The sequence below is a fragment of the Trachurus japonicus genome, chromosome 7 (genome assembly GCF_045865225.1).
Source record: "Trachurus japonicus isolate A0001 chromosome 7, Traja_1.0".
NCBI lineage: Eukaryota > Metazoa > Chordata > Actinopteri > Carangiformes > Carangidae > Trachurus > Trachurus japonicus.
The window spans coordinates 684,630-707,835 of record NC_140913.1 but is presented as its reverse complement, the minus strand read 5'-3'; the positions used below and the strand labels follow the sequence as shown (position 1 = coordinate 707,835).

At 40.3% G+C, this 23,206-nt stretch overlaps 2 protein-coding genes across 3 annotated transcripts; both read right to left on the bottom strand.

Moving 5' to 3' along the window:
- Nucleotides 1–2,101: 2,101 nt before the first annotated feature.
- Nucleotides 2,102–3,474, bottom strand: nppb (natriuretic peptide B). 2 transcript variants are annotated; one of them, XM_085783047.1, is made up of 3 exons: nt 3,283–3,474; nt 2,703–2,976; nt 2,102–2,273 (listed from the first exon to the last, which is right to left on the bottom strand). In XM_085783047.1, the coding sequence occupies exons 1-3, from the start codon at nt 3,394–3,396 to the stop codon at nt 2,263–2,265; spliced, it is 399 nt and encodes a 132-aa protein (XP_085639173.1). In that variant the 5' UTR covers nt 3,397–3,474; the 3' UTR covers nt 2,102–2,262. The 2 variants fall into 2 exon arrangements, with proteins under 2 accessions (XP_085639173.1, XP_085639172.1); XM_085783046.1 differs by lacking the exon at nt 2,102–2,273 and having other exon boundaries at nt 2,689–2,976.
- Nucleotides 3,475–8,230: 4,756 nt separating this feature from the next.
- On the bottom strand, nt 8,231–10,547 carry nppal (natriuretic peptide A-like). The gene is made up of 3 exons (XM_085783044.1): nt 10,369–10,547; nt 9,914–10,215; nt 8,231–8,598 (listed from the first exon to the last, which is right to left on the bottom strand). Exons 1-2 carry the CDS (start codon nt 10,450–10,452, stop codon nt 9,916–9,918), a joined length of 384 nt encoding a protein of 127 aa, XP_085639170.1. The 5' UTR covers nt 10,453–10,547; the 3' UTR covers nt 8,231–8,598; nt 9,914–9,915.
- Between the last annotated feature and the right edge of the window lie 12,659 nt (nt 10,548–23,206).

The window sequence follows — 23,206 nt, the reverse complement described above, 5'->3', positions numbered from 1 at the left end:
CACATCTGGTTACACTTGTCAGACTGTTGTGTTTTTGTGTTGTGTTACACTTGTCACAGTTAGGCATAAGTGAGGAAATTGCCACTTTGAGTGGCAAACGACCGCCACAATCTGGCGTGCACAAAATATCAACCCCCCCACACACCTGACCTCATCAGGCAAGGATTAGGTAGAGTTAGGTTCTGCCAAGATGGCGACAGCATGGAAGGCCACTCTGAGTTCCAGAGTGCTCCTCATAAATATGTTATACAGTGTATAAGTGAGTGACACAAAAAGACACTGAGAGCTCAGAACACATGATTTTTGTTTCACCTTTATTTTTACATAATTTCACTCACAGGGTCATTTGCTTCCATTTCAAAGAAAATTGAGCCCTAAACTAAAGTTAAAGCACATCAGGTCACATGACTTGTTCCTTGTGGCTTAAGGCTTGATGTGGTCCAGAGTCCTGTGGAAGCAGGTGGTGAGGCTAACTCTGCATCCAATACTGTATGTCACTGACACTGGGCTACCCAAGCAGCCATGATACTGTTTCATAATGTTGCACTGTTGTCTTTGCTCAAACTGATACACAAGATAGAAAACAATTGGAAACAACCTGATAGCTGATAACTAAGGACTTCCCTAATGACTAATGCCTTGTCCACACGAGCCCAGGTATTTTTGAAATCGTGAACATATGTTCCCGGTTGTATGTCCTGTCCACACGCAACCGCGCTTTTGGAACCCTGAAACCGTGGTTTTTTGAAACCGGAGTCCAGGGTGGGGTTTTCGGCCGGGGTTGGTTTCACCGGGTGCGTGTGGACACTGCAACCGTGATTGTTTTTCTCGTTTACGTCATAGCTGCACACGTGCTGATGTAAACACTGCCAGCCCGCAGAGGTTGTTTGCAGCGGTTTGCAGGAGTTGACGTGAGCTCACAAAAATGGAGGTGACAAAGTGGATTTTTATTATTTCACTTTTTTTTTTTTTTACATCATCTAAATGCTTTTTGTATAGTTTTTCGTTGTGTTAGTTTTTTGAGAAAAATATAAGGAAACGGTCATCAGGGCGATCCTTTAGTCAGCTCCAAAATCACCCTCAATCACAGACCACAGCTGGTTTTCCACACAGCATAATTTACAGTAACAAGTGACGCTACAGATCAGCTGTTTTTAAAATTACAGAACTACTACAGTAGCGCCGCAGTTTCTTATTCCCCACCTTGTCTGATTGAGAGTTTTTCGGGATGATTTTCATGAATGAACAGGCAATAGCCTATGTCACTGTCAGACCGGGTAGCCTACGACGGGAGGGGGGTCGCGCTGCTGTCATGCAGTGATAAAAAGAGCCTATGCGGAGATGAGGAACGAGCCAAAAGCCGAACATTTATTTGTGACGTCCGCGGTCGATATAAAGTGGATATGTTTCATTCATCCATGTTTTGACAGACAACACAACAGCCAGTGATAATGAGTTGCGCCGCACCGACAGCTCAGCAGCCAGGTGATGCACACAGCACAACAACACAGCACACAACAACACACAGCACAAGAGTCAAGACACAGCGCAGCAACATGTGCAGGCTGCTGCAGCAGTGCACGTCAAAGGGACACCGGCGAAAATAAATAATAAATAGCTAAGGCTGCACGCAGTTTTGAAATTGTTTTTGCGCATGTTTTCATCCATAAAATGACCAAACATGAACACTATAAGTGGATTTCTTGATAACGAATTATTTAAACAGCATTTGTATAGGAATGATTCCGTCCCAAGCCTTTTGATCCATAAGCGGTTTCCACTGTATTTTGATTGGTTAAAACAGCCTTCCACACGTGCATTGCGTCACTTGGTAGTGGATTTCACGGTTGCGTGTGTACGGAGTGTTTTTATTACACCACTGGTGTGGACGCGGAGCAAAACTCCGGTTTCAAAAATACCCGGGCTCGTGTGGACTAGGCCTAAGACACCAGGACTGTAATGATAGGTTCATGTTAGGGAATGCATCATGTTGGGTCCCCACAAATATAGTAAAACAAGGATGTGAACATGTTTGAGTGTGTGTGTGTGTGTGTGTGTGCGCGCGTGCGCACTGTGATGCTGAAACATGGGCTCAATAATGTGCAGTTGTAAACATTTATTAAAACAGAACAATGTTACATCCATTTTAAATAAATATACTTGTCAGCCACAAACAATATTCAATAAATATTAGTAAATAAATAAATATATATTTTGATAGAGACGTTGCAGTAGCAGAGTTTAGATGGTAAGACTTCATCTTCACTTTGGATCTGCAAGAGAACAAAACAGCAGCTCTGTTATTAATATTCATATTTTCTCATTCACGTCGTTGATAGTACAAATGTGTGTATTATGCATTCACAATCAAGACTTTAAAAGACAATATGAAGGGGAAACACGTAGAGCTTTGGTGGTGGATTTTGTATAGCTAAACTCTTTTTTTTTTTCAATTGGGTCGTCTTTATTTAGGCTAAGTTTAGTTTTTTGTTTTTTTTTTGCAGCAGGTGCAAATCAAGATATGTCTGTCAGTACAGACAGCCAAACAAAATACAAACATATAAAGATATACACATATACACATGTATAGCTAAACTCTTCTTAATTTCTTGGCAATCATTAAAATCATTTTTCATTTCATGAGTTCAACCTGCATCTACCTGGGGGCTGTTGTTTATTCAAGTGGAGTCACTGTGACTTACTGTATCTTCCCACAGTGTTGCAGCCCAGAGAACTCATGGAACCTATCCTGTCCATCCGTCGGCCGAAGCAGCCGGAGGGCCTCCTGGATGAGTCGTTGCGGACGCTCTTCAGGTTCTTGGCAGAGAGGAATTCTTTGATTGCGGCCTCGTCCAATGCAGTTTGTGGCTGCTCCTCTACATTTAAACTATCCAGACCATCCTGCTCTGTGGAGGCTCTCTGGTCCACCTCAGTCTGCTGCTCTGACACCGAGTCCTCCAGTCTGTGAAGCAACACCTGCAACACCCACATAAGCTGAGTCAGTCTACAGTAATAAGACCAACTGAAGCATCTGCAATGTTTCAAAGTGTAGATCCAAACAAACACAGTTAACTAATATTTACTTCAAGTTTAATTTGTTGACAAGGCAACTGCAGCATTAAATATCAAATTATTATATTATATATTAGAGCACTAATTTATATAAAATCACACTTCGAGAGGAGACGTAGAGAATATGCATCCTCATACAGTCTTGCTGTGTCTGTCCCAGAACTGCAACTTTCCACACTCTAGTTTCACACTCACTCATAGGAGACTCACCTTTAAGATGTCCATGTCAGTGTCAGTCAAGCCTGTGCTGATGGGATACGCGCTGATCAGCTGCAGGTTTAGGATGAGGAGGAGGCCGCAGAGGGGAGTGGGAAACAGATGCATCTTTTTCCTGTGGGTTCCTGTTGGATCCTGTCAATGTAGTGGATTGATGCTCTTTGGTTTCTTTGTTCCTGGGATGCTGAAGCCCACAGCAGCAGCCTCTCCTCTTTTATACTTTAGCCTGATACACGTAGGTATGCTAGGAATTGTACTGGCATTCCTGACACCTGATTCTGATAACAGGAGCTGTCGGAAACTGCTCCTTTTAAAGCTCTGTCTCTCAGATATGGGACATTAGTATGACATAGCTGCTTCCATAGGCTACTTGGTTTCAGAAACATACTCCAACCCCCTCCACACGGGACATTGTTGTTACTGAGCTACGGGAAGTAGTAAACTAACTGACAGCGTGACAGGGTTACTATATTAAGGAGTGTACGTGATTGTGGTAGGGTAGCCTACTGGTAGCCTAAGGAGGAACCTATTTCAGACTGTCAGTCTGCTGAAAGCTCCTCGAAAAAGACACAACTCTTAACTCAGTGGCGGCCTATGACCTCTGACCTCTGTGTAAAAAAGCAAGAAAAAAATCACCTAACACGAATATTACTATCTGACTGACACTCAACAATCCACCACGTCAGTCAGATAATATATTTTCATTTATAGCCCCGAGATTCAGATTATTATAGAGATCTGCACCAAACTGTATGAACTCATAGATCAGCACCATAAATACATTTGATTTTTACAACCAGGTCCAATCTTTATCTGAGTAGCTGATGAAAGTGTCAAAATATCAACCATTTCCAACCACTTCCACATCATGGACCAGTTTTGGAAAGATTCATTTTTCATATCATATCGTCATATGGACATGCAGTGCTGCACGGAGCCCCGCTGTAACTCCGAGAAGGCACGGAGGACTCTGAAACTTCTCCCAGCCCTTAAGCCTACCACACACATAAAGATAATCGGGCTGATTTTGCCCCGATTTTCCCCCTTCCGACCAAAGACAAAAATCGGCCGATTATCTTAAGCTCTTAAGATTATTTTATGAGATTCTCTTGTAGTGTGTAGTGTGTTAAGAGTCAAAATTCTCCCGACAATCGGCTCGGAAAACGTTCGGCGCCGATAATCGTAAATATTAAACATGTTCATTATTTACGATTGTCGGGGGTGACAATATACGGATCTCTTTCTGAGTTTTCTGACCGGAGGGTCAAGATTCTGAAAAATCTTGATGTGTGTGGTGTGCTGTGTTTGGAATATCGCAGGACACCACACACAATACGATCAAAACTGTTCAATCACAGATTTTTTATCTTCATGTGTGGGGTCTCTCACAGATAAAAAATCGGTTGAGATTTATAAAATCTTTATGTGTGTACCAGGTTTAGTCGACATGAGTGTGAGTAGCTAATGAGTGAAATTTTAATTTTGGGTGAACTATCCCATTAATTCTTTTTTATAGTAATTATTAATATTTTGGTATTTATATTTTACTAATTTGATAGCCAATAACCCTCTTAGAATTCCCTATATTTTGGTGCTTCCGCGTGAGCCATCTTATTATTTGTGTTATATTAGAGCAGGCTACATGCCATGTGAAGCATCTCAATATTCATCTTATAGTTGTGAGAAATCATAACATTAATTGGTGCCCCTGTGGGAGGCATCATAACATTCTTAATAAATTATCGTTATAGTTGTGCCAGAGCACAACATAAATGGTGCCCCGTTGTGAGGCATCTTAATACACTTTTCTTATAGTTGTGAGAAATCACAACAATACAGAGCCATTATAGGATGGATCACATTACCTAATAACATGAAAAATATTAACTCAAAACACATTTTTAAAAAGGTAGTAATAGACTAAATAAATGTTAAATAAATTGTAAATTTAATGAGTAAGAGATATATAATGTATTATAATTTATTATAAGAATTTATTTGTAGGTTGAACTGTTGTGGTAGGGGAGAGTGGGGTAAAGTGAGACACTTTTTACATTTGCTCCCCTCTAAGCGAGCTAAAATGATTTATCAGTAAAATTTACACATTTCCCATTAATTCAGGATGTTTCCTAGCAATGGAAATTATCAGAATGTATTCAGGATGAAGGGCAGTGAAAATATGATAGTTTTTTTTAAAAAAAAGTGGTCTTCTGTCTCACTTTACCCCAGCTCAGGGGTAAACTGAGACAAACCAGAGAAATCAGTGGGGTAAACTGATCCACTTACTTTTTCCACTCTGAAACTACCATAACAACACATGTTGTAACAGTTAGTATCCTGACAGCTAGCTTGACAACCACACATCCCAGAACTAATGTCGGACTAGTAACAGAATCATGGGGATTGGTCAATTAAGCACTTTTTTTTCTCAACACAAAGTGACTCAAGAACAAAATCAAATACAACACAAAATGTTTTAATTAACATTCAAATGACAGATAGAACCAGGTTAGATAGTCTGGGGGTCAGATTGTAGGCCCCGACAATTGTGACCATTTCGATCAAAAGTCCTCTTGTAGCCTATGTGGGGGGAGCCGACAAAGTGGAATGTGACTAAAATTGAATGTAACCAATATTAAGAGCTGACTGAAGAGCACATAGCATAACAAAGCAGTGTGGCTACAGATCATGTTTGATCACGCAAGATTTCTGGCTTGGGAGACGAGATTCTAGTGTAAATCTTTGTGTGTGGTGTGCTCACAGTGTCACTCATGGATTTATTATAATACATCCATGGTCTCACTTTACCCCGCAGCATTTGTCTCACTTTACCCCAACACCCCCATTTTAGGAAAAACGACCTCTCTTGGAAATTCAGGCTAATTTTCAGCCAGCATCATCACATGGTTTTATGTGTTGGTAGTTCATCATCATGTATCATATATGTTTTTTTACGTGAATCAATTTGCTTTGGCACAACAGTTGATTAAGAAAATTTACTTTTACATGCAAAAATCATATTTTTGTGAAAAAAAACATGCTTTCCACAGCATCATGAGGTCCTCTCCTTCATGACCATGGCTAAATGGAAGGGGCTTGAAAACATAATGGTCAGATGACCAAAAATGTGTTCCGTTTTCTAGATACAGGGGGTGTCTCACATTACCCTGTGTCTCACATTACCCCACTCTCCCCTAATGTAATGTTATGTATGATGTATTCTTTGTACAGTACCTAATAATGTAGTTTAGACTATACAGTTTGCTGTTTGTGTATATGATGAGGTGTTACAGTGATCTGTAAGAGTGATGAATGTGAGTATGTACTACGTTCTTTTTAAAAATTGCATTGGGGACCCCAGGGAGAATATATCAGCTAATGGGGATCCTATAAATAAAATTTAAAAATCCCATCCCATTGTCCATTTTATTCCATGTTGTACTGTTTTCCTGTCTGTACACAGCATCGACTGCATGTCTGCCCGTCTCTCACCCTGAGGTTTCTACTGTTTTCCCTCAGTGGATGTGAGGGCAGAGGATGTTGTAATGATGTTGAGTAAAGCCCTTTGAGACAAACTGCTTGTAAAAATGGGCTATACAAATAAACTAGCCTTGTCTTAATGTGGTCTTCATCAATTTTAGCAGCACAAATCAAGTTCCTTCTCACAAGTCACCAGCACTGTCCCTCTATCTGTCAGCTCCCCCCTGTAAGCTGTCAAACTTTTGAATGGTTCTCTGGCTGTGCTGTCATTCAGCACTGTGAAGTATCTGTGACCCACCTCCATCCCTCCTCTACTGCTGCCATGGTGACCAGACCAACTCCAATCAAACCATCCAATCAGAAGTTCCCCTCAAGTCCCATCCTCGAGCTCCATTCCTTATCACCAACCAGTGTCTACACTCCAGGGGAAGATTCCAATAATTGGAAGGAGCTTAAACCTATGGATTGTTTCCATAGTGACCTACTACTAGCTGCTATGGTCTGTTATGTTCATGTTTGGAAGGTTGAGGCTTGTTTTATTTCACATATTGCATAGTCACTTACATCTATGTGCATTCTTCATATGTCTCCTTTATGTTTTTCTAGTTCAACAATTACTTTTGGTTAATTACTGCTGTTGCCCACAAGTGGACAGAACATGTAACAACATCCAATCATAACAGGTCAAAGCAGCAAAGACTATTTCACTTTCACTTAAATACCCATACTCCCTTGTGTGCAGCCTGATTGAAGTGAAGCTAACCTGGCACATACACATACACCGCAGGCACATACACCACAGAAAAATGTTTCTAGCATCTGCATAGTTTAGTGGTGTTACTCCCCAGTGAACCGATTTCTGCTAATAATGAAGATAGTCATCAGTTTCATTCATTTCTGTTGAGTGTCCCATGGAAATGTTTAATGTGTCATTAATGTGACAGAGTTAACTACAGCTTGTCAGATAAAGTTACTGGACCTAAAAAACAATACATGTAAAGTTTACATGTATTGTTTTTTACCTTTTCTATATTGAAAACAAATTCATAGTCTCATATACGTTATAAACAATTCCCTGTTAATTCTTATAGCTAGGCTACTATACAGCTGTCAGATAAATTGGTGAGGGAAAAGTTGACATGTTTCTTTTAGGGTGTCCACTGTCCACTTTCCAAAACTGTATGAGAATAGAGTATGTTCTTTACTCTTTATGCTTTCAAACTGTGAAATCATCTTGTTATCAACATTATTCATGTTTTGTCACAGTAGGAGTGATATGTGTTTTTCTTAGGTGGCTTTACACACACATAACAAAGGTTTATGCTCAGGTCTATGCAGTTGTGCACAGAATATGGTTTTGCATATACTTCGCAGTAACAGGAATACACGTTGGAGCCAAAAACCTATTGGAGGACGGATGTTCCAGCAGCTGAAGGTGATGATGTGTGTGAGCTGAATTCAGTGGTTCCTGGTCCAACACACTGGTTGATTTCATATGCATGTATAATGACAGTGTATGTAAAGTAGCTGCTTTCAGCTGTGCCCAAGAACAAAAGCACAGACTCAGATATTATGCAAAATAATTATTTTACTAGAATACAATCTATAACAAGGCAACTCTACTTTCTCCAACATAAAATAATAAATAATAAATACATTTACAATAATTTATTGTTTAACAGCTCACATATGAAAAAGAAATTACAGTTCTGAGTGAGAACCATGGGCAGAGGGGACTGAGTATCCGGCCTTTAAAGTGTCAAAAGGTCAAAGCTGTGTGAGTGTGAGACGAGCTCCGGTGCTGGTTCTGGTCTCGGTGAAGGTCCACGCCTGTCGACACAACATAAACACATCACTACAGCAGATTTAAAGAGAGCTTTATTACAGATTGATGTCTGGATTATCCCCAACTGCAGTTGCCCAGATGTTCTGTGGTTGTTGTTGGTGTGATGAAGCAGCTACAGCTCAAAACATTATCTTTGTAGAAATGAACACAACCTGTTCCTAATACATTTTCATTAAAGCATAGTTAACTAAAATGAATCATAGAAAGCAATTTATGGAGAATTGCGACGGTTTTAAAAACATGTTAAATTCAGACACTATGTTGGTTTTCCTTTTTTATATCTAATTTGTAAATTTGTTAAAGATTTGCACTATAAATGAAACACTGAAATATATACATGTTTCCATTGTGTAATATACTTTTTTTAAAATCACATGTTTGAATGTATGATATCTGAACGGAGCTGAACTTCTTGCAGAGGGCTTTTATGTATTTATGTACTTTCTGATACACATATGTAATTGTACCTATTTAGATTCATACAAATACTAATGGTATTGTGCATGTTTGTTTGTTTGTTTGTTTTCTTTTGGCATACATTTGTTGCATGAATATGCATCCATTCCAAAGCTTGTCAGTATATGGGATATTGGTATTATACATACAGATAAAGAAAATTGGTAGTCTATATTAAAAACAATAAGGGAAATGTAGAGAAGGAAAAGTATGTTTTAAATAGCTTAGGCCTATCACCTCTATGTAATTACCATTATGTGCAATAACCTGAGTACAATGCTGTACATAACTCTCCATATGAACATCAATCTTTTATATTGACAGGGTAGGGTTCTATATTTTGAATATGTCAGTTATATTAGGTTATTATATTATTCTTTAATCATATTTGTTTATGTGGAATAGAGCACACCAATACAATGATTTAAATACTATTTCTATTTATTTATTGTTATTAGTAGTAGGAGTAGTAGTAGTAGTAGTATTTATTTTATTTTATTTTTCAATTTCTTTGCTGTTGTCTGCTGCTGTAACCTTGTGAATTTCCCCACTGTGGGACGAATAAAAGATTATCTTATCTTATCTGATCTGATCTTGGTATGGGCATATTTAATATATTACACTAAGGGTTTTCCCTTTAATACCACACGCACCGCTCTAATGCCCCTCCTGTATTTACCTGGGAATAAAAGCCTGGTAGTAGATTTGATATGCTCTCACCTTCAGTGATGTAGCCTACCTGATGTAGAAACGCCATCCTTTTCTTTTCTTTTTTTTTTTTTAAATCGTATGTTGACATCGATGAAAAGCCCCTATTAAAGCAGATTCCTCTGTGGTTCTTACCTTCAGCAGCCCAGCCCGCTGAACGAGCCGATTCTCTCCAGCCGGACCCCGAAGCAGCTCCTCAGCCCGCCCTTCTTGTACCGGCTCCACGAGCGCTTGGAGGTCCTCATGAGGTCCTTGAAGAGGCGCGCCAGGGCGTTCTCTTTAACCGCCAGAGCCGAGTTCCTCGGGTCGGCCGAGTCCCACGACTGGAGCCCGAACAGCGACTTGTCCGTGTCTCCATCTCTGCCCTCCACCTCCACTTCTTCTGAGGAGAGAAACGGCGCCGCGTTGACCTCCTCCTCCAACAGCTGCTTCAAACTCTGTGGGGGAATAAAGACTTTTACACCTTACTGCATGAACACATTGACTCCAGCTGCAGGCCACAGTGATGGAGCAGGTGTGAATCAGCACCAACACACACCACAGTGCAGCCAGCAGCGTGAAGCAGCAGGTGAACCTGCAGCTCAACCTACCTGTAGGTCAGAAACAGGTTTGGCTCCAACGAAGTTAAGCAGCAGCAGTAGAGACAAACAGCAGACGGAGACATTTGGGTTCATTTTCTTTTGAAGTTTTTCTTTTTTTTCCCTTTTCAGTACAGATGAGCTCGTGCGCTGTCAGACCTCTGCTCCTCAGCCTCGCGCTCCTCTGACTCTCCATCCGCGCGCAGGTGCTCCTTTATAGAGGAGCATTCCGTCACGAGGTCTGACAAACTTAACGGAGCGTGACTAATGCTTCTCCACGTGGGAGTGTAGACTAACCTGGGTGCTGAAATCCAGGACTGGAAGTGTCCACAGGTCCGAACTCCTCTGAACCTGAACCTGAACCTGAACCTGTCAGACCACAGGACTGAGGACTCTGAGGTGTCCACAGGAAGACCGCAAACCAGCCCAATATCAAACTGAAACTGAAACTAGTTGTAATCTGTCTGTTGGCTTCAATAACTGGACTTTTTGTCAAGGCATTGCCATATTTTTCTTTCAGTGTTTGAAAGATATTGGGACTTACTGTGTCCCAACAGTGGCTTGGATTTGAATCTGACTCATGACTCCTTAAGAAAAACTTAAGGTTTTAAGGCCTTTTACCATTACCTGCTGAGTTTAGCTGAAAGACTGAGAGCCTGAGGATTACACCTTTGAGTTTCAGTCAGTGCACACTGCACAATGAAACTTATAGGACAGGATGGGCCAACAAATGCCTCCTCCTTGGGCAACGATGACCACCAGGTTGATACATTTCAAAAGAGCCACAGAAATGGGACAACAGCCTATTCGCACCTCTGTCACCAGTTTAGGCCAATTAAAAAGAACTAGTTCAAAGTTCAATTGACACTGATGAACTAAGTTCACAGCCTCAAAACTAAACAATTTCATGTTTATTAGTTCTGTGTTTTATCTGTGGTGTATCGTCCTCACCTTATTCTGAGTTCCTAGAAGAATTCCCTGACTTTCTGTCAAACTTAGCATTGAATTCAGACAAAGTCATTATAGTAGGTGACTTTAACATTCATGTGGACTTTGATGATTGTCTGGCCACTGCGTTCAAGTCGTTTATAGATTCAATCGGCTTCTCTCAGAGGGTAAACAAACCCACTCACACTTTTAATCATATCCTTGATTTAGTGTCAACTTATGGAACAGAAGCTGACCACATTGCAGTTTTACAGCTGCCTCCATCACCTCTTGTTAACCATTTTTATGTTTTTCCATATTCCATGTTGTCAACAGTTTTCTTGTCTGTAACAACATCTATGTCCCGTCTGTCCGTCCTGGGTGAGGGATCCCTCCTTTGTTGCTCACCCTGAGCTTTCTCCGGGTTTTCCCTGTTAAAAGGGTTTTCCATGGAGTTTTTCCTCAGTGGATGTGAGGGTCTAAGGACAGAGGATGTTGTTATGATGTCATGTGAAGCCCTTTGAGACAAACTGTTTGTAAAAATGGGCTATACAAATAAAATGGCCTTGCCTTGCCTTTTTATCGGCTAAATAAAGCAATATTCTTTTATTCAACCTCCTTCTACCTCCATCACCAGCCACAAATCGCCATAAATCACTCCCAAACTAAACAAATCATTACCACTGAAGAATCACAGTCATGAATTACATTTAATACTCAAAAGACAAACAATAATATTTAAAATCATACTATATACATATCTTTTTGCTTTTTGTTTTTTTCATTTGTTGGTGCAAGGGCAGCAGTATCTCTGCAGAAAGAGTCAAATGAGAGTCTCTTACTTCCTGTGCTGCTTTGTTTTGTGTAAACATCAACAGTTGCTGTCATGTTTTCCTCTCATACGTCATGCTCTAGAGACGGATGCACACACCTGGAGGTGGTGAAAATTAAGATTTGTGTGTGTGTGTGTGTGTGTGTGTGTGTGTGTGTGTGTGTGTGTGTGTGTGTCCCAAACCCTTCCAACCCCCGACTGCCCTGTCACCATCCAGACAGGTACCAGGGGCAAATAATGAGCGATTAGCCCTGGACACTGTGAAGCTGAGTGCACTGTGCAGAGGTGGATGACAGCTAATTGACATTTCAGCAGCTTCTCAACTGGAGAGCTATCATATGAAATTGGCTCAGGCCTCAGGGCAGTTGTGAGCGTTGCAAATTATTTTTATGGAAAGAATCTGAGCTCTGCTGGTCTCGTCTCATGGAGACAGATGTGATGCTGTCAGTACAGCAAGAACGGCATCTTTGTGCTGGAGTCAAATGAAGAAGTACTGAAATCATTTGTGAAGTAAAAACCCAAAGGAGCAAGAGGTAATACGGTAAGTACTGACAGCAGAAGTGCTGAAACCTGATCAAGTTGAAGAAAACTTCACTAAGTGAAAGGACATTTGGGATTTGTATTTATTATTATTTTTATTTTGTATTGCCTTTTTGTTGTTAATTTTAGTTTAGGTCTAATTAGTTTGATTTGTGAAGCAAGTCTCTCAGTTCAGTAAATGGTAAATGGACTTGCACTTATAGTGCTTTTCTATCTCTCGTGCTTTACACTGTAGGTCACATTCACCCTGTCAAACACAGATTCATACAGTGTAAAAGGGGGAATAGACAGAACTAACCATTCACACACATCCAGGGGCAAGTGTGGGTTCAGTGTCTTGCCCAAGGACACTGTGACATGCTGACTGGAAGAATAGGGATTGCACCTCCAACCCGCTCTACCTCCTGAACCACAGCCGCCCAGTCTCTGTTATCTTTCATTGTTAGTGTTAGTTTTATTTTGTGATCTTATGGATTCGTCATATACAGAAGCACATTGATGCCACCTAAAGAAAAAATAAACAATATCACTTTACAATGTGGACAGTTTATTTCTCTAACAATATGTTTTTATACTGCAATTACTAACTGAAATATCCAAACTTATCTACATAACTTAACTACATAATGTTTTATGTTGTAAGAATGTGAAATGTTTCATGTTGAAACATCATAATGATAATATAAGTTTTCATGTTACAGTAGAAACCAAATCATTCACCTTTTTACAATATAATCATATTGTTATAATGTGACGCCTTAGAACAATGTGCTTTTGACATTACATTAGGCTACATGATACTGTATCTTCTTTTCTCTAGCCGGTGCATATTCTATATAGTTTTGCGGCAACATACTTCTGTATTCAGGGGCAGAAAAAATTCTATCTAATAAAAACTCAACAAAACATCACCATTTTGAAAATGTGTTTACTCAAGGCAGATGAACAACCATCCACAAAAGTCGGTGTGTTTGTATCAACCAGAAACAAATTCAATGAGTAATATGCAAAAATAACAGTCAACACAAGATCAAGCCTTAAAGAGGAACTATGCAGGAACTGTAGCTTAACTACATTTTTACCTCAATTAAAGGCAGGGTTGGAGATCCTGGAAAAACAGTTCAATCAGGCCACATTTTGAAAATACTGCGGACGTAGGTGAAGACAGCAGCTTGACTGGCCGTAGACAGAACTAGACATGAAGGCATCTGATTGGTTTTTCCTTTTCGGAGAGAAAAGCATGGATTGGTCAGAATTGTGTCAGTCCTGCAGCTGCCACAGAGGTCTGATTATTTTCATTCCTTTTTTCTGAATCCATAATGTATTGACTACTCTCAGGATAGAAGGACCATTTCACCCAGTAAACAGAACGTGTTTCTGAACAGGATTACCAGCATTAGAGTAATTGTGATGGTTTAATACAATGGCTTACTGTAACTTGTTCTGAGGGAGAATGGAGGCTCTCTGCCGTCCACGTGTGTCACGTATTGCATCTCTTGGCTGAAAAACAACTTTGCAAGAACAAATATACACATTCGATAGATAGATAGATAGATAGATAGATAGATAGATAGATAGATAGATAGATAGATAGATAGATAGATAGATAGATAGATAGATAGATAGATAGATAGATAGATAGATAGATAGATAGTACAGGGTTGTCTATAAGCCCTTATTAAAAGACACTTCTATCAGTGTTTCCAGAGCAGTGACGTGTAACGTGTGGCACTAAAGAGACTTTATCGTAGCTTTCTTTCGTGCTTTGTTGGTACCTTAGATTACCAGTGTGTTTTTGAAGAATTTAACATTGCTCTGAGTGACTTTGATTTGTTTGCATGTCATAAGCCTGAATTTCAGCTTCTGCTCTAGTGACGACAGATAGTGACAGTATTTCATCAGCTGATGGTCCAAACTGTCCTGCAGGTCTCTGCAGCCTCACAGAGACTGAGGTTTTCACGGCTGACATTTAAACCTCTCAGGCAGTTAGATGAAGAACGTGTGATCCACCCTCACACTGGTTCCCCTCCATTAAGGCCTTAATTAGAACATAAGCACCTCATCATCTAAATGATGGAGCTAAGGCAAAGAGCTCTAAAATGAGGCTCCACACTGACGTCTTTCAGGAGGAACTCCTCAGTACAACGACCGCTAGTGTAGTGACAATACTACAAATGACAAGTGGTGTTGAATAAAGGCCAAATGAGGTTTAACATGCCTTTGTACCTGACTGACATATTGGACCTAATGAAATACTGTCATGATATTCTCCTTAGACATGGTGTTTATGTTAAATGTCTCAACAACTACTAAATGGATTGAATTGATAACAGCATTCAACAGAATAGATTTAAGTCACCAATTTGATCGAGCACCTTTTGCCCAATACTCATGACCAACACCTGCAAAATGAAAGCCATTCATGTTGTCAGTGTACCGGCTGCTGTGAAGGCCTGTTTGAGATCGGATCACTCCCACCACATTCAGAGGTGGTTCAGATGATTTTATCAGTATGAACACAAATGTGTTGTGGCCTCACTGAAAGATTGTCTACCAATGTCCTCTGACACAGCCTAACTGTCCCACCAATGTTTTACAATGGCAAGGCAAGGCAATTTTATTTATATAGCCCATTTTTACAGTTTGTCTTCAAGGGCTTTACAGCATCATAACAACATCCTCTGCCCTTAAACCCTCACATCCATGAGGAACAAACTCCATAGAAAACCCTTTTACAGTAACAGGGAAAAATTGGAGAAAATTTAGCGTGAGCAACAGAGGAGAGATCCCTCACCCAGGACGGGAAGTTTATAACACAGAATATGGAAAATATAGAAATGTTAACAAGAGTTGACGAAGGCAGCTTCTGGTGGGACGGAAGGCAGACTGGTTCATGCAGGGAGGGCAGGTCAGTTTAACAGCAGGGGAAAGGGGGGATCGGTGCAGAGAGATGGAGCTCCGGTGGATCTGTGGAAGAGGAGAGGAGAGGAGAGGAGAGGAGAGGAGAGGAGAGGAGAGGAGAGGAGAGGAGAGGAGAGGAGAGGAGAGGAGAGGAGAGGAGAGGAGAGGGCTTTCTGTAACCAGATGTGTCCCCCAGCAGTCTAAATCTATAGCTCTCTGAAAATTCTCACAGCTCTTAGTCGACATGAGGGTGAGTAGATAATGAGTGAAACTTGAATTTTGGGTGAACTATCCCTTTAATCTTGGCTATACTGCGCAGGTGGAAGAACCAAGCTATTTAGGGTCCGGGCAGCTAAGCTGCCGGGACACTATTGTATTCCTAGGAATTCTTCTTTAGGGTCCGGGCAGCTAAGCTGCCGGGACACTATTGTATTCCTAGGAATTCTTCTTCTTCTTCTTCTTCTTCTTCTTTCTTTCTTTCTTCTTCTTCCAAGGAAGTCATACTTCCCATGGGCGAAAACTCACCAAACTTTGCACAAAGGTTCAGTCCCATGCCAGATGCACTCAACTCCAAGGACATGTGCCCCCCCCTCCTAGGGGGGGCACAATAAGCGTTTAAATTTAAAAACTTTAAAAATTCCTACCAAACCAACGGTAGATGCTACAGTGTTGAAACTTCACCACAATGTAGCCTCAATACTGCTGAAACTTTTGTCCACTTAAACTTATTACAAATTATGAAGTCCATCACTCTGTTTTTTTCAATAACTGTAAAACTTTCAAAATGTATCTCCTCCCACAATTTTTGCTCAATTGTCACCAAACTTGCTACAGAGCATCTCCAGACCGTCCTCCACAAAACTTGTTTCTCGGATTTTTGATTAAGCAAAAATTGAGCCTACAGTGCATGAAAACGTTTGACTGTAAACAGTACTGTAAACATATACCATCAAATTCTTGCTAAATACATTTTCAAACTTCCTGAAAAAAAATGAGAATATTCTGGAGTCATGGTTGATGAAGTTTAGCAAATATCAGAATTTAATTCAAAAACTGAATTTTTGAGAACATTTTGAATTCTGCTCTCATGGAAACAACTGCAGTCAATGTGAGAGTGGAATTTATAAACATCATATTTTCTCTTATGAAGCAAAACACGTATCATTAAAAACAAATCACCAACATTTCCATGCTGTCAAGATGCAATTTATGTATTATCAGATTTTTGTTTAGATGACTGAATTATTGACATTTTGACCATTTCATCACAACAGCTGCCCGGGCACTGGCTCACCTGAGTGGATAAATGAAGCTACACAGCAGGTCTCACTACCAGCTAATTAGCTCAGTGAGTTAAGAGCTGGTTCTTGGTGTCAGAGATTGTGAGTTCGAGACCCAACAAGGATGATGATGACAGATCAAGATGTCACATGTCCTCAAGCTGTTTTGCTGTCTAAATGCAATTTATGTATTAACAGATTTTTGTTTAGATACTTTTTGAAATCTGCCTTGACAACAGCTGCCCGGGCACTGACTCACCTGAGTGGATAAATGAAGCTACACAGCAGGTCTCACTACCAGCCAATTAGCTCAGCGAGTTAAGAGCTGGTTCTTGGTGTCAGAGATTGTGAGTTCGAGACCCAGCAAGGGAGATGATGACGATGATGATCCAAATAGCTTGGACTGGACCATGTGCGAAAGCTCTTAACATCTTAGACTCATAGTAGATGTTTGACAAATACATATCATTATTTTACCTCAAAAACTGATTTTTCTTTTTACTGTGGTTTCAAATCTGCCTACACGACAGTGAATGGCTTACTCAATTTGTGAAGCCACTGTTGAATGCCACTTGTCAATTAGCTCAGTGCGATAGACATCAGTCTTTGGTTCCCGAGGTTGTGGGTTCAATCCTCAACTGATGCAAATTGGACATTATAAGGTCAACTGTCCTGTCTTCCTATTCTCCTGTTTGTTGCTCAGAATTGCCTAAATTTGCCCAAAAGTAGCCCGGACCCGACCCATCGCTGCGCAGCAGCTATAATCTTCTTCTTCTTCTTTCTTTCTTCTTCCAAGGAAGTCATACTTCCCATGGGCGAAAACTCACCAAACTTTGCACAAAGGTTCAGTCCCATGCCAGATTCACTCAACTCCATGGACACATGGACATGGGCACAATAAGCGTTTAAATTTAAAAACTTTAAAAATTCCTACCAAACCAACGGTAGATGCTACAGTGTTGAAACTTCACCACAATGTAGCCTCAATACTGCTGAAATTTTTGTCCACTTAACTTATTATGAAGTCCATCACTCTGTTTTTTTCAATAACTGTAAAACTTTTAAAATGTATCTCCTCCCACAATTTTTGCTCAATTGTCACCAAACTTGCTACAGAGCATCTCCAGACTGTCCTCCACAAAACTTGTTTCTCGGATTTTTGATTAAGCAAAAATTGAGCCTACAGTGCATGAAAACGTTTGACTGTAAACAGTACTGTAAACATATACCATCAAATTCTTGCTAAATACATTTTCAAACTTCCTGAAAAAAAATGACAGTATTCTGGAGTCATGGTTGATGAAGTTTAGCAAATATCAGAATTTTAATTCAAAAACTGAATTTTTGAGAACATTTTGAATTCTGCTCTCATGGAAACAACTGCAGTCAATGTGAGAGTGGAATTTTTAAACATCATATTTTCTCTTATGAAGCAAAACACTTATCATTAAAAACAAATCACCAACATTTCCATGCTGTCAAGATGCAATTTATGTATTATCAGATTTTTGTTTAGATGACTGAATTATTGACATTTTGACCATTTCATCACAACAGCTGCCCAGGCACTGGCTCACCTGAGTGGATAAATGAAGCTACACAGCAGGTCTCACTACCAGCTAATTAGCTCAGCGAGTTAAGAGCTCGTTCTTCGTGTCAGAGATTGTGAGTTCGAGACCCAGCGAGGGTGATGATGATGATGACAGATCAAAATGTCAGATGTCCTAAAGCTATTTTGCTGTCTAAATGCATTTTATGTATTAACAGATTTTTGTTTAGATAACAGAAATCTGCGTTCACAACTGCTGCCCGGACACTGACTCCCTGAGTCTATTTGAGAAGACACACACCATGTCTCACTTCCAGATGATTAGCTCACTGAGTTAAGTGCTGGTTCTTGGTGTCAGAGGTTGTGAGTTCAAGACCCAGCCAGGGTGATGATGATGATGACAGATCAAAATGTCAAATGTCCTCAACACGAAACACAAGACAATTGTGCTAATGGTGGCATCACAGCAAGCTTCTAAATTTAAAAATTCAAATAGCTTGGACTGGACCATTTGCGAAGGCTCTTAACATCTTAGACTCATAGTAGATGTTTGACAAATACATATCATTATTTTACCTCAAAAACTGATTTTTCTTTTTCTGCCTACACGACAGTGAATGGCTTACTCAATTTGTGAAGCCACTGTTGATCTGCCACTTGTCAATTAGCTCAGTGCGATAGACAATAGTCTTTGGTTCCCGAGGTTGTGGGTTCAATCCTCAACTGATGCAAATTGGACATTATAAGGACAACTGTCTTGTCTTCCTATTCTCCTGTTTGTTGCTCAGAATTGCCTAAATTTGCCCAAAAGTAGCCCGGACCCGACCCATCGCTGCGCAGCAGCTATAATCTTATTTTAATTTCTCAAGAAATGTTATTTTTGTTATTGTTAGGATTAGTGTCACTGAACATGGTATCTCCTCCCACTCTCTCCTCCCCCACCCCCTCTTTCTTCTCTCAAATCCAACTGGTTGAGGCATACGACCCCTCCCACCCTAAGCCTGGTTCTGATAGAGGTTTATTCCTGTTAAAGGCAGACCCTCACCCCACCCAACCCCCACCCATATAAGGTGGGGAAGTGAAATCTAATCAGAAGTATAATCAAGATGCATGTAAAGACGCATTCATTTGACTTTCCGAGACAGAGATCCAACCTCAGGAGGTGTTCCATATTAAAATTACTTGGTACTCAGAAATTCCGACCTCTGAGTACAACTTGAAGGCACCATTAGAGCAGACCACTTGTGATCAGATCACTGAAGATTCATGTTAACCCCACATCTGAACAGATCAGAGTTGAAGTGAAATGAAGGATTTTTAAACAGAACAAGAGAAGAAAAGAAAGAAAAAAGTGAATAGTTGTGTGATTAATGTTTTGCTCCTTTCCTCTACAATATCCTTTTACGTCATTACATCAGCATTGAGGGCTCAGTTACGTCAACGTCTGTTTGACAGGTTAGTGTGAGAAAAGGCCGAGCTATGCTTAAGTGTAATGTTTAACCAACAGCAGTGGCAGACTCACTATGACACATTGCTTACATGCTAATGACAACCATGATGGCAGCAGCTCGTGGATATGAGACATTTTCTAACACTGTTTGGCCTCAGTGTCGAGTGCTGTGCAGTGTAATCAGGGAATGTGGCGCCTGATAAATGACGGGACAGAGACGGTCAGTCATGTGTGCCATCCCTGTCAGCACCACCACAGCACCTCCCTCTCTATAGCCTACTCATTATCACAAACACACTTGGCTGGCTGCTCGAACAGAACATCACTCCATTATTCAATGAAACATCAAGGGCTTCTCTGAAAAGTTTATCTTTTACCCAATGATAATGTAATATATGTAACTCATTAGCCTGTAGTTGGTACATTGAAGAGCAGCAGAACAAAACAGCTCTACAGAGGACTCCTGGACTCTGCTACAGCAAGAGATCATCTAGGATTTTAACATAGCATATTCACACTGAAACTATGCTCCTTAATTTGGATATCTAGCTGATGATGATTAGTTGATAGGATTTGGGTTTAAAAAAACAAAAACAAAAACAAAAACACAATGCTGTCCCCATCATTGTTTTCTTGTAATAGGAACAGATAGCAGTGCTAGTACCTCAAAGTAATTGGACTCAATAAAATAAGAGAGTTAGGGATCACTGTCAAACAAGTTGAAAAGAAAAGAGTTCAACTCTGGCTTCACTAACCCAAACCCCAGAGGGATACAGTGAACATCATTTATTCAAATCTTAAACTTTGCAAATGAAAAAAAACGAACTCTGTCCAAACAAAAATGATTCTCCACTGAGCAGGATGACTCATTCAAATACTACTTTACTTTATTTCGGGCATGTCAATTTAAATCATCATCATCACACTTCATCTTCGTTCAAATAATACAATACACATGGCCGAACACTATACTTGGATTTACTCATCTGCTTTAAGATTGATTTATCTGCTGCTCCCTGGCCCTTTACATATATTCCTTATTATCAGCACTCATCATGGGCATCAGTATTTCAGATGTATTTATCACTGTTATATTCAGACGTATTAATTGCTGCTATATCTATTACTGATCTGCTTATAATTACCATAAATTTAGCACATGACGGTTAGTTATAGGCACATACTTTCTTCAGCACTGACAGTGTTCTCCAACTCTGAGGACTGTGTTTCCTGCAGGACAATGCTTCATACTTCATGATTGCACATCTGTCCGTCCTGGGGAGGGATCCCTCCTCTGTCTCTCACCCTGAGGTTTCTCCTGTTTTTTCTTGGGAGTTTTCCCTCAGTGGATGTGAGGGTCTAAGGACAGAGGATGTTGTTATGATGCTGTGAAAAGACATTTGAGACCAAGTATTTGTAAAAATGGGCTATACAAATAAAATTGCCTTGCCTTGCCTTCCTGCCACACCCACACCATAGACCTCTGGGGTGTGATCAAGAGGAAGACAGGTGCTAAACAACACTCAGCAGTATGAAAATGACCAAACAAACAGTATGGGACAGCTGTGACAAAAAAAAAAAAAAAAATGTACTCAAACATATACCTATAAATAGTAAAACTAAAGCTTCTTGTCTGTCTGGCTTTTCCCTTACAGTCTGACCTCCTTCAGCTCACAGTTACTCATTTCCATCCACTGGCAATCATTGACAACCCTGCCAAAAATAGCAGGCAGAACTGGCCTCTGTAAACAATGAGGCAGGTCCAGTTAACTTGTCGGCAGTGACGAAATGTTGGAATCATTGGAGATGTGTGTTTTTTTCTGAATTGCACATATTGAGGATATTCCATGCAGCCTTATCATTTTCCCATCATGAGAGCATTGAGAGGATCAGAGGAAGGTGTGGAGCCAGTGGGGCTTGTGCAAGGTGATGTAACATCTAGAAGGGTCAAGGAGGAAATGGCTCTCACTCGCATCTGCATCACACCTCCCTCCTCTGTTCAGGTTCAGGGGATTGAAACCTCTGAGGCAGCAGCCAGGCCACCACAGTGCCCAAACACAAAAATAGACAAATACATTCACACTCACGTTCAGACCAACAGGCAATTGAGAGGTTTAACTGATGTTGTTGGAGGAAACGCACATATAAACAGGGTGAACATTAACTTCACGCAGGAAGCACTCAGGTTCAATCCATGTGAGGTCAAAAAACATTCGACACTACTGAATCAGTCTGGGTTCATTTCAAAGAGGAGCCAATGCACTTCTTTACAGTAGACTGTAAATCCACTGGATATCCACCCTCTCATATGCAATCTATATCAACAAGAGATTCTTGTTGTTTGCACCACCATTGCTCTTTGCTCTCAAGATTCCTCCAGTGTTAGTTATCTTTCAGGAGGGTTTTGGAGCTGAATGAGAGATCCACAGTTTACATGTTTCTAGCGATATCAGTGAGAAGATGCATCTGTTTCTCTACAGCCATGTTTTAAAGTCTGTAAAAAAAAAATAAATAAAAAAATACTCTGCTAGGATTAATATTTAACTTTAGTGTCATTCCAGTCCACCTTGGTTTTAGCTCAAGCTGCAGCAGGTCACCAGTTTATCCTCCATGGCATCCATCAGGCCTGCTGTCTAATCCTGTCCTAGACTGATCCCAGACCAGACCATCACACTCTCCCCTTCCCGCCGGCTGTTGAAAGACTAGTGCATGCATATTGTAAATGTGACCCCTATAGTGCCACCTTTACACAAGTAAGACTATTTCCACACAGCCAGGACTTGCGTGTCATATATTTAGCCTCAATTCAGGCTATTTATAAACCCAGGTCATTTAGGAGAAGGAGGAAGTGGTTCTTTATCACTGTATCAGGTGTTGACATTTATTTTCTACCAGAAGAAACTGCGTAATACAGGCTGTATGATAATAAAACATTTCATTATGACAGCCTCCATTTGACTGGGTCAGTGTATTTAAATATCCACACTCAGGTTATTAAAATGAGTCATATAGCTCTGTCAGTGATAATCTTTATGGTGGCTTCTAATTAACTCTGAGCTGCTGTTCAGTGATGGCGTTGATAGGTATGTCAGAGACCTTCATCCTCATTAGCTGTGCCTTTAGCTCACGGCACTGGGACTAAGACGCCTGATATTTGTTTCACACTTTCCAATGTTTCCTTTAATTAGTTTCATCTGGTGGAGGTGGAGTCATTGGACCGTACTGATTCTTTTCAGCTGTTAATTTATTTTCTGAGGCTAAATGCAATAAATCATATTGAGTCACACAAAGTCTAATTAAATCTAACTATGCACTTAGATATGAATTTACTAGTTTATTTTGTTCATTCAGAGGCATGTGAAAGTGAAACT

Excerpts from the sequence above, each read along its gene's own strand:
- nppal (XM_085783044.1), bottom strand. The coding sequence starts at position 10,452 with ATGAACCCAAATGTCTCCGTCTGCTGTTTGTCTCTACTGCTGCTGCTT. Across the intron at positions 10,216-10,368 it reads AACCTGTTTCTGACCTACAG|AGTTTGAAGCAGCTGTTGGA; the intron begins GTAGGTTGAGCT and ends ATTCCCCCACAG.
- nppb (XM_085783046.1), bottom strand. The coding sequence starts at position 3,396 with ATGCATCTGTTTCCCACTCCCCTCTGCGGCCTCCTCCTCATCCTAAAC. Across the intron at positions 2,977-3,282 it reads CTGACATGGACATCTTAAAG|GTGTTGCTTCACAGACTGGA; the intron begins GTGAGTCTCCTA and ends TGGGTGTTGCAG.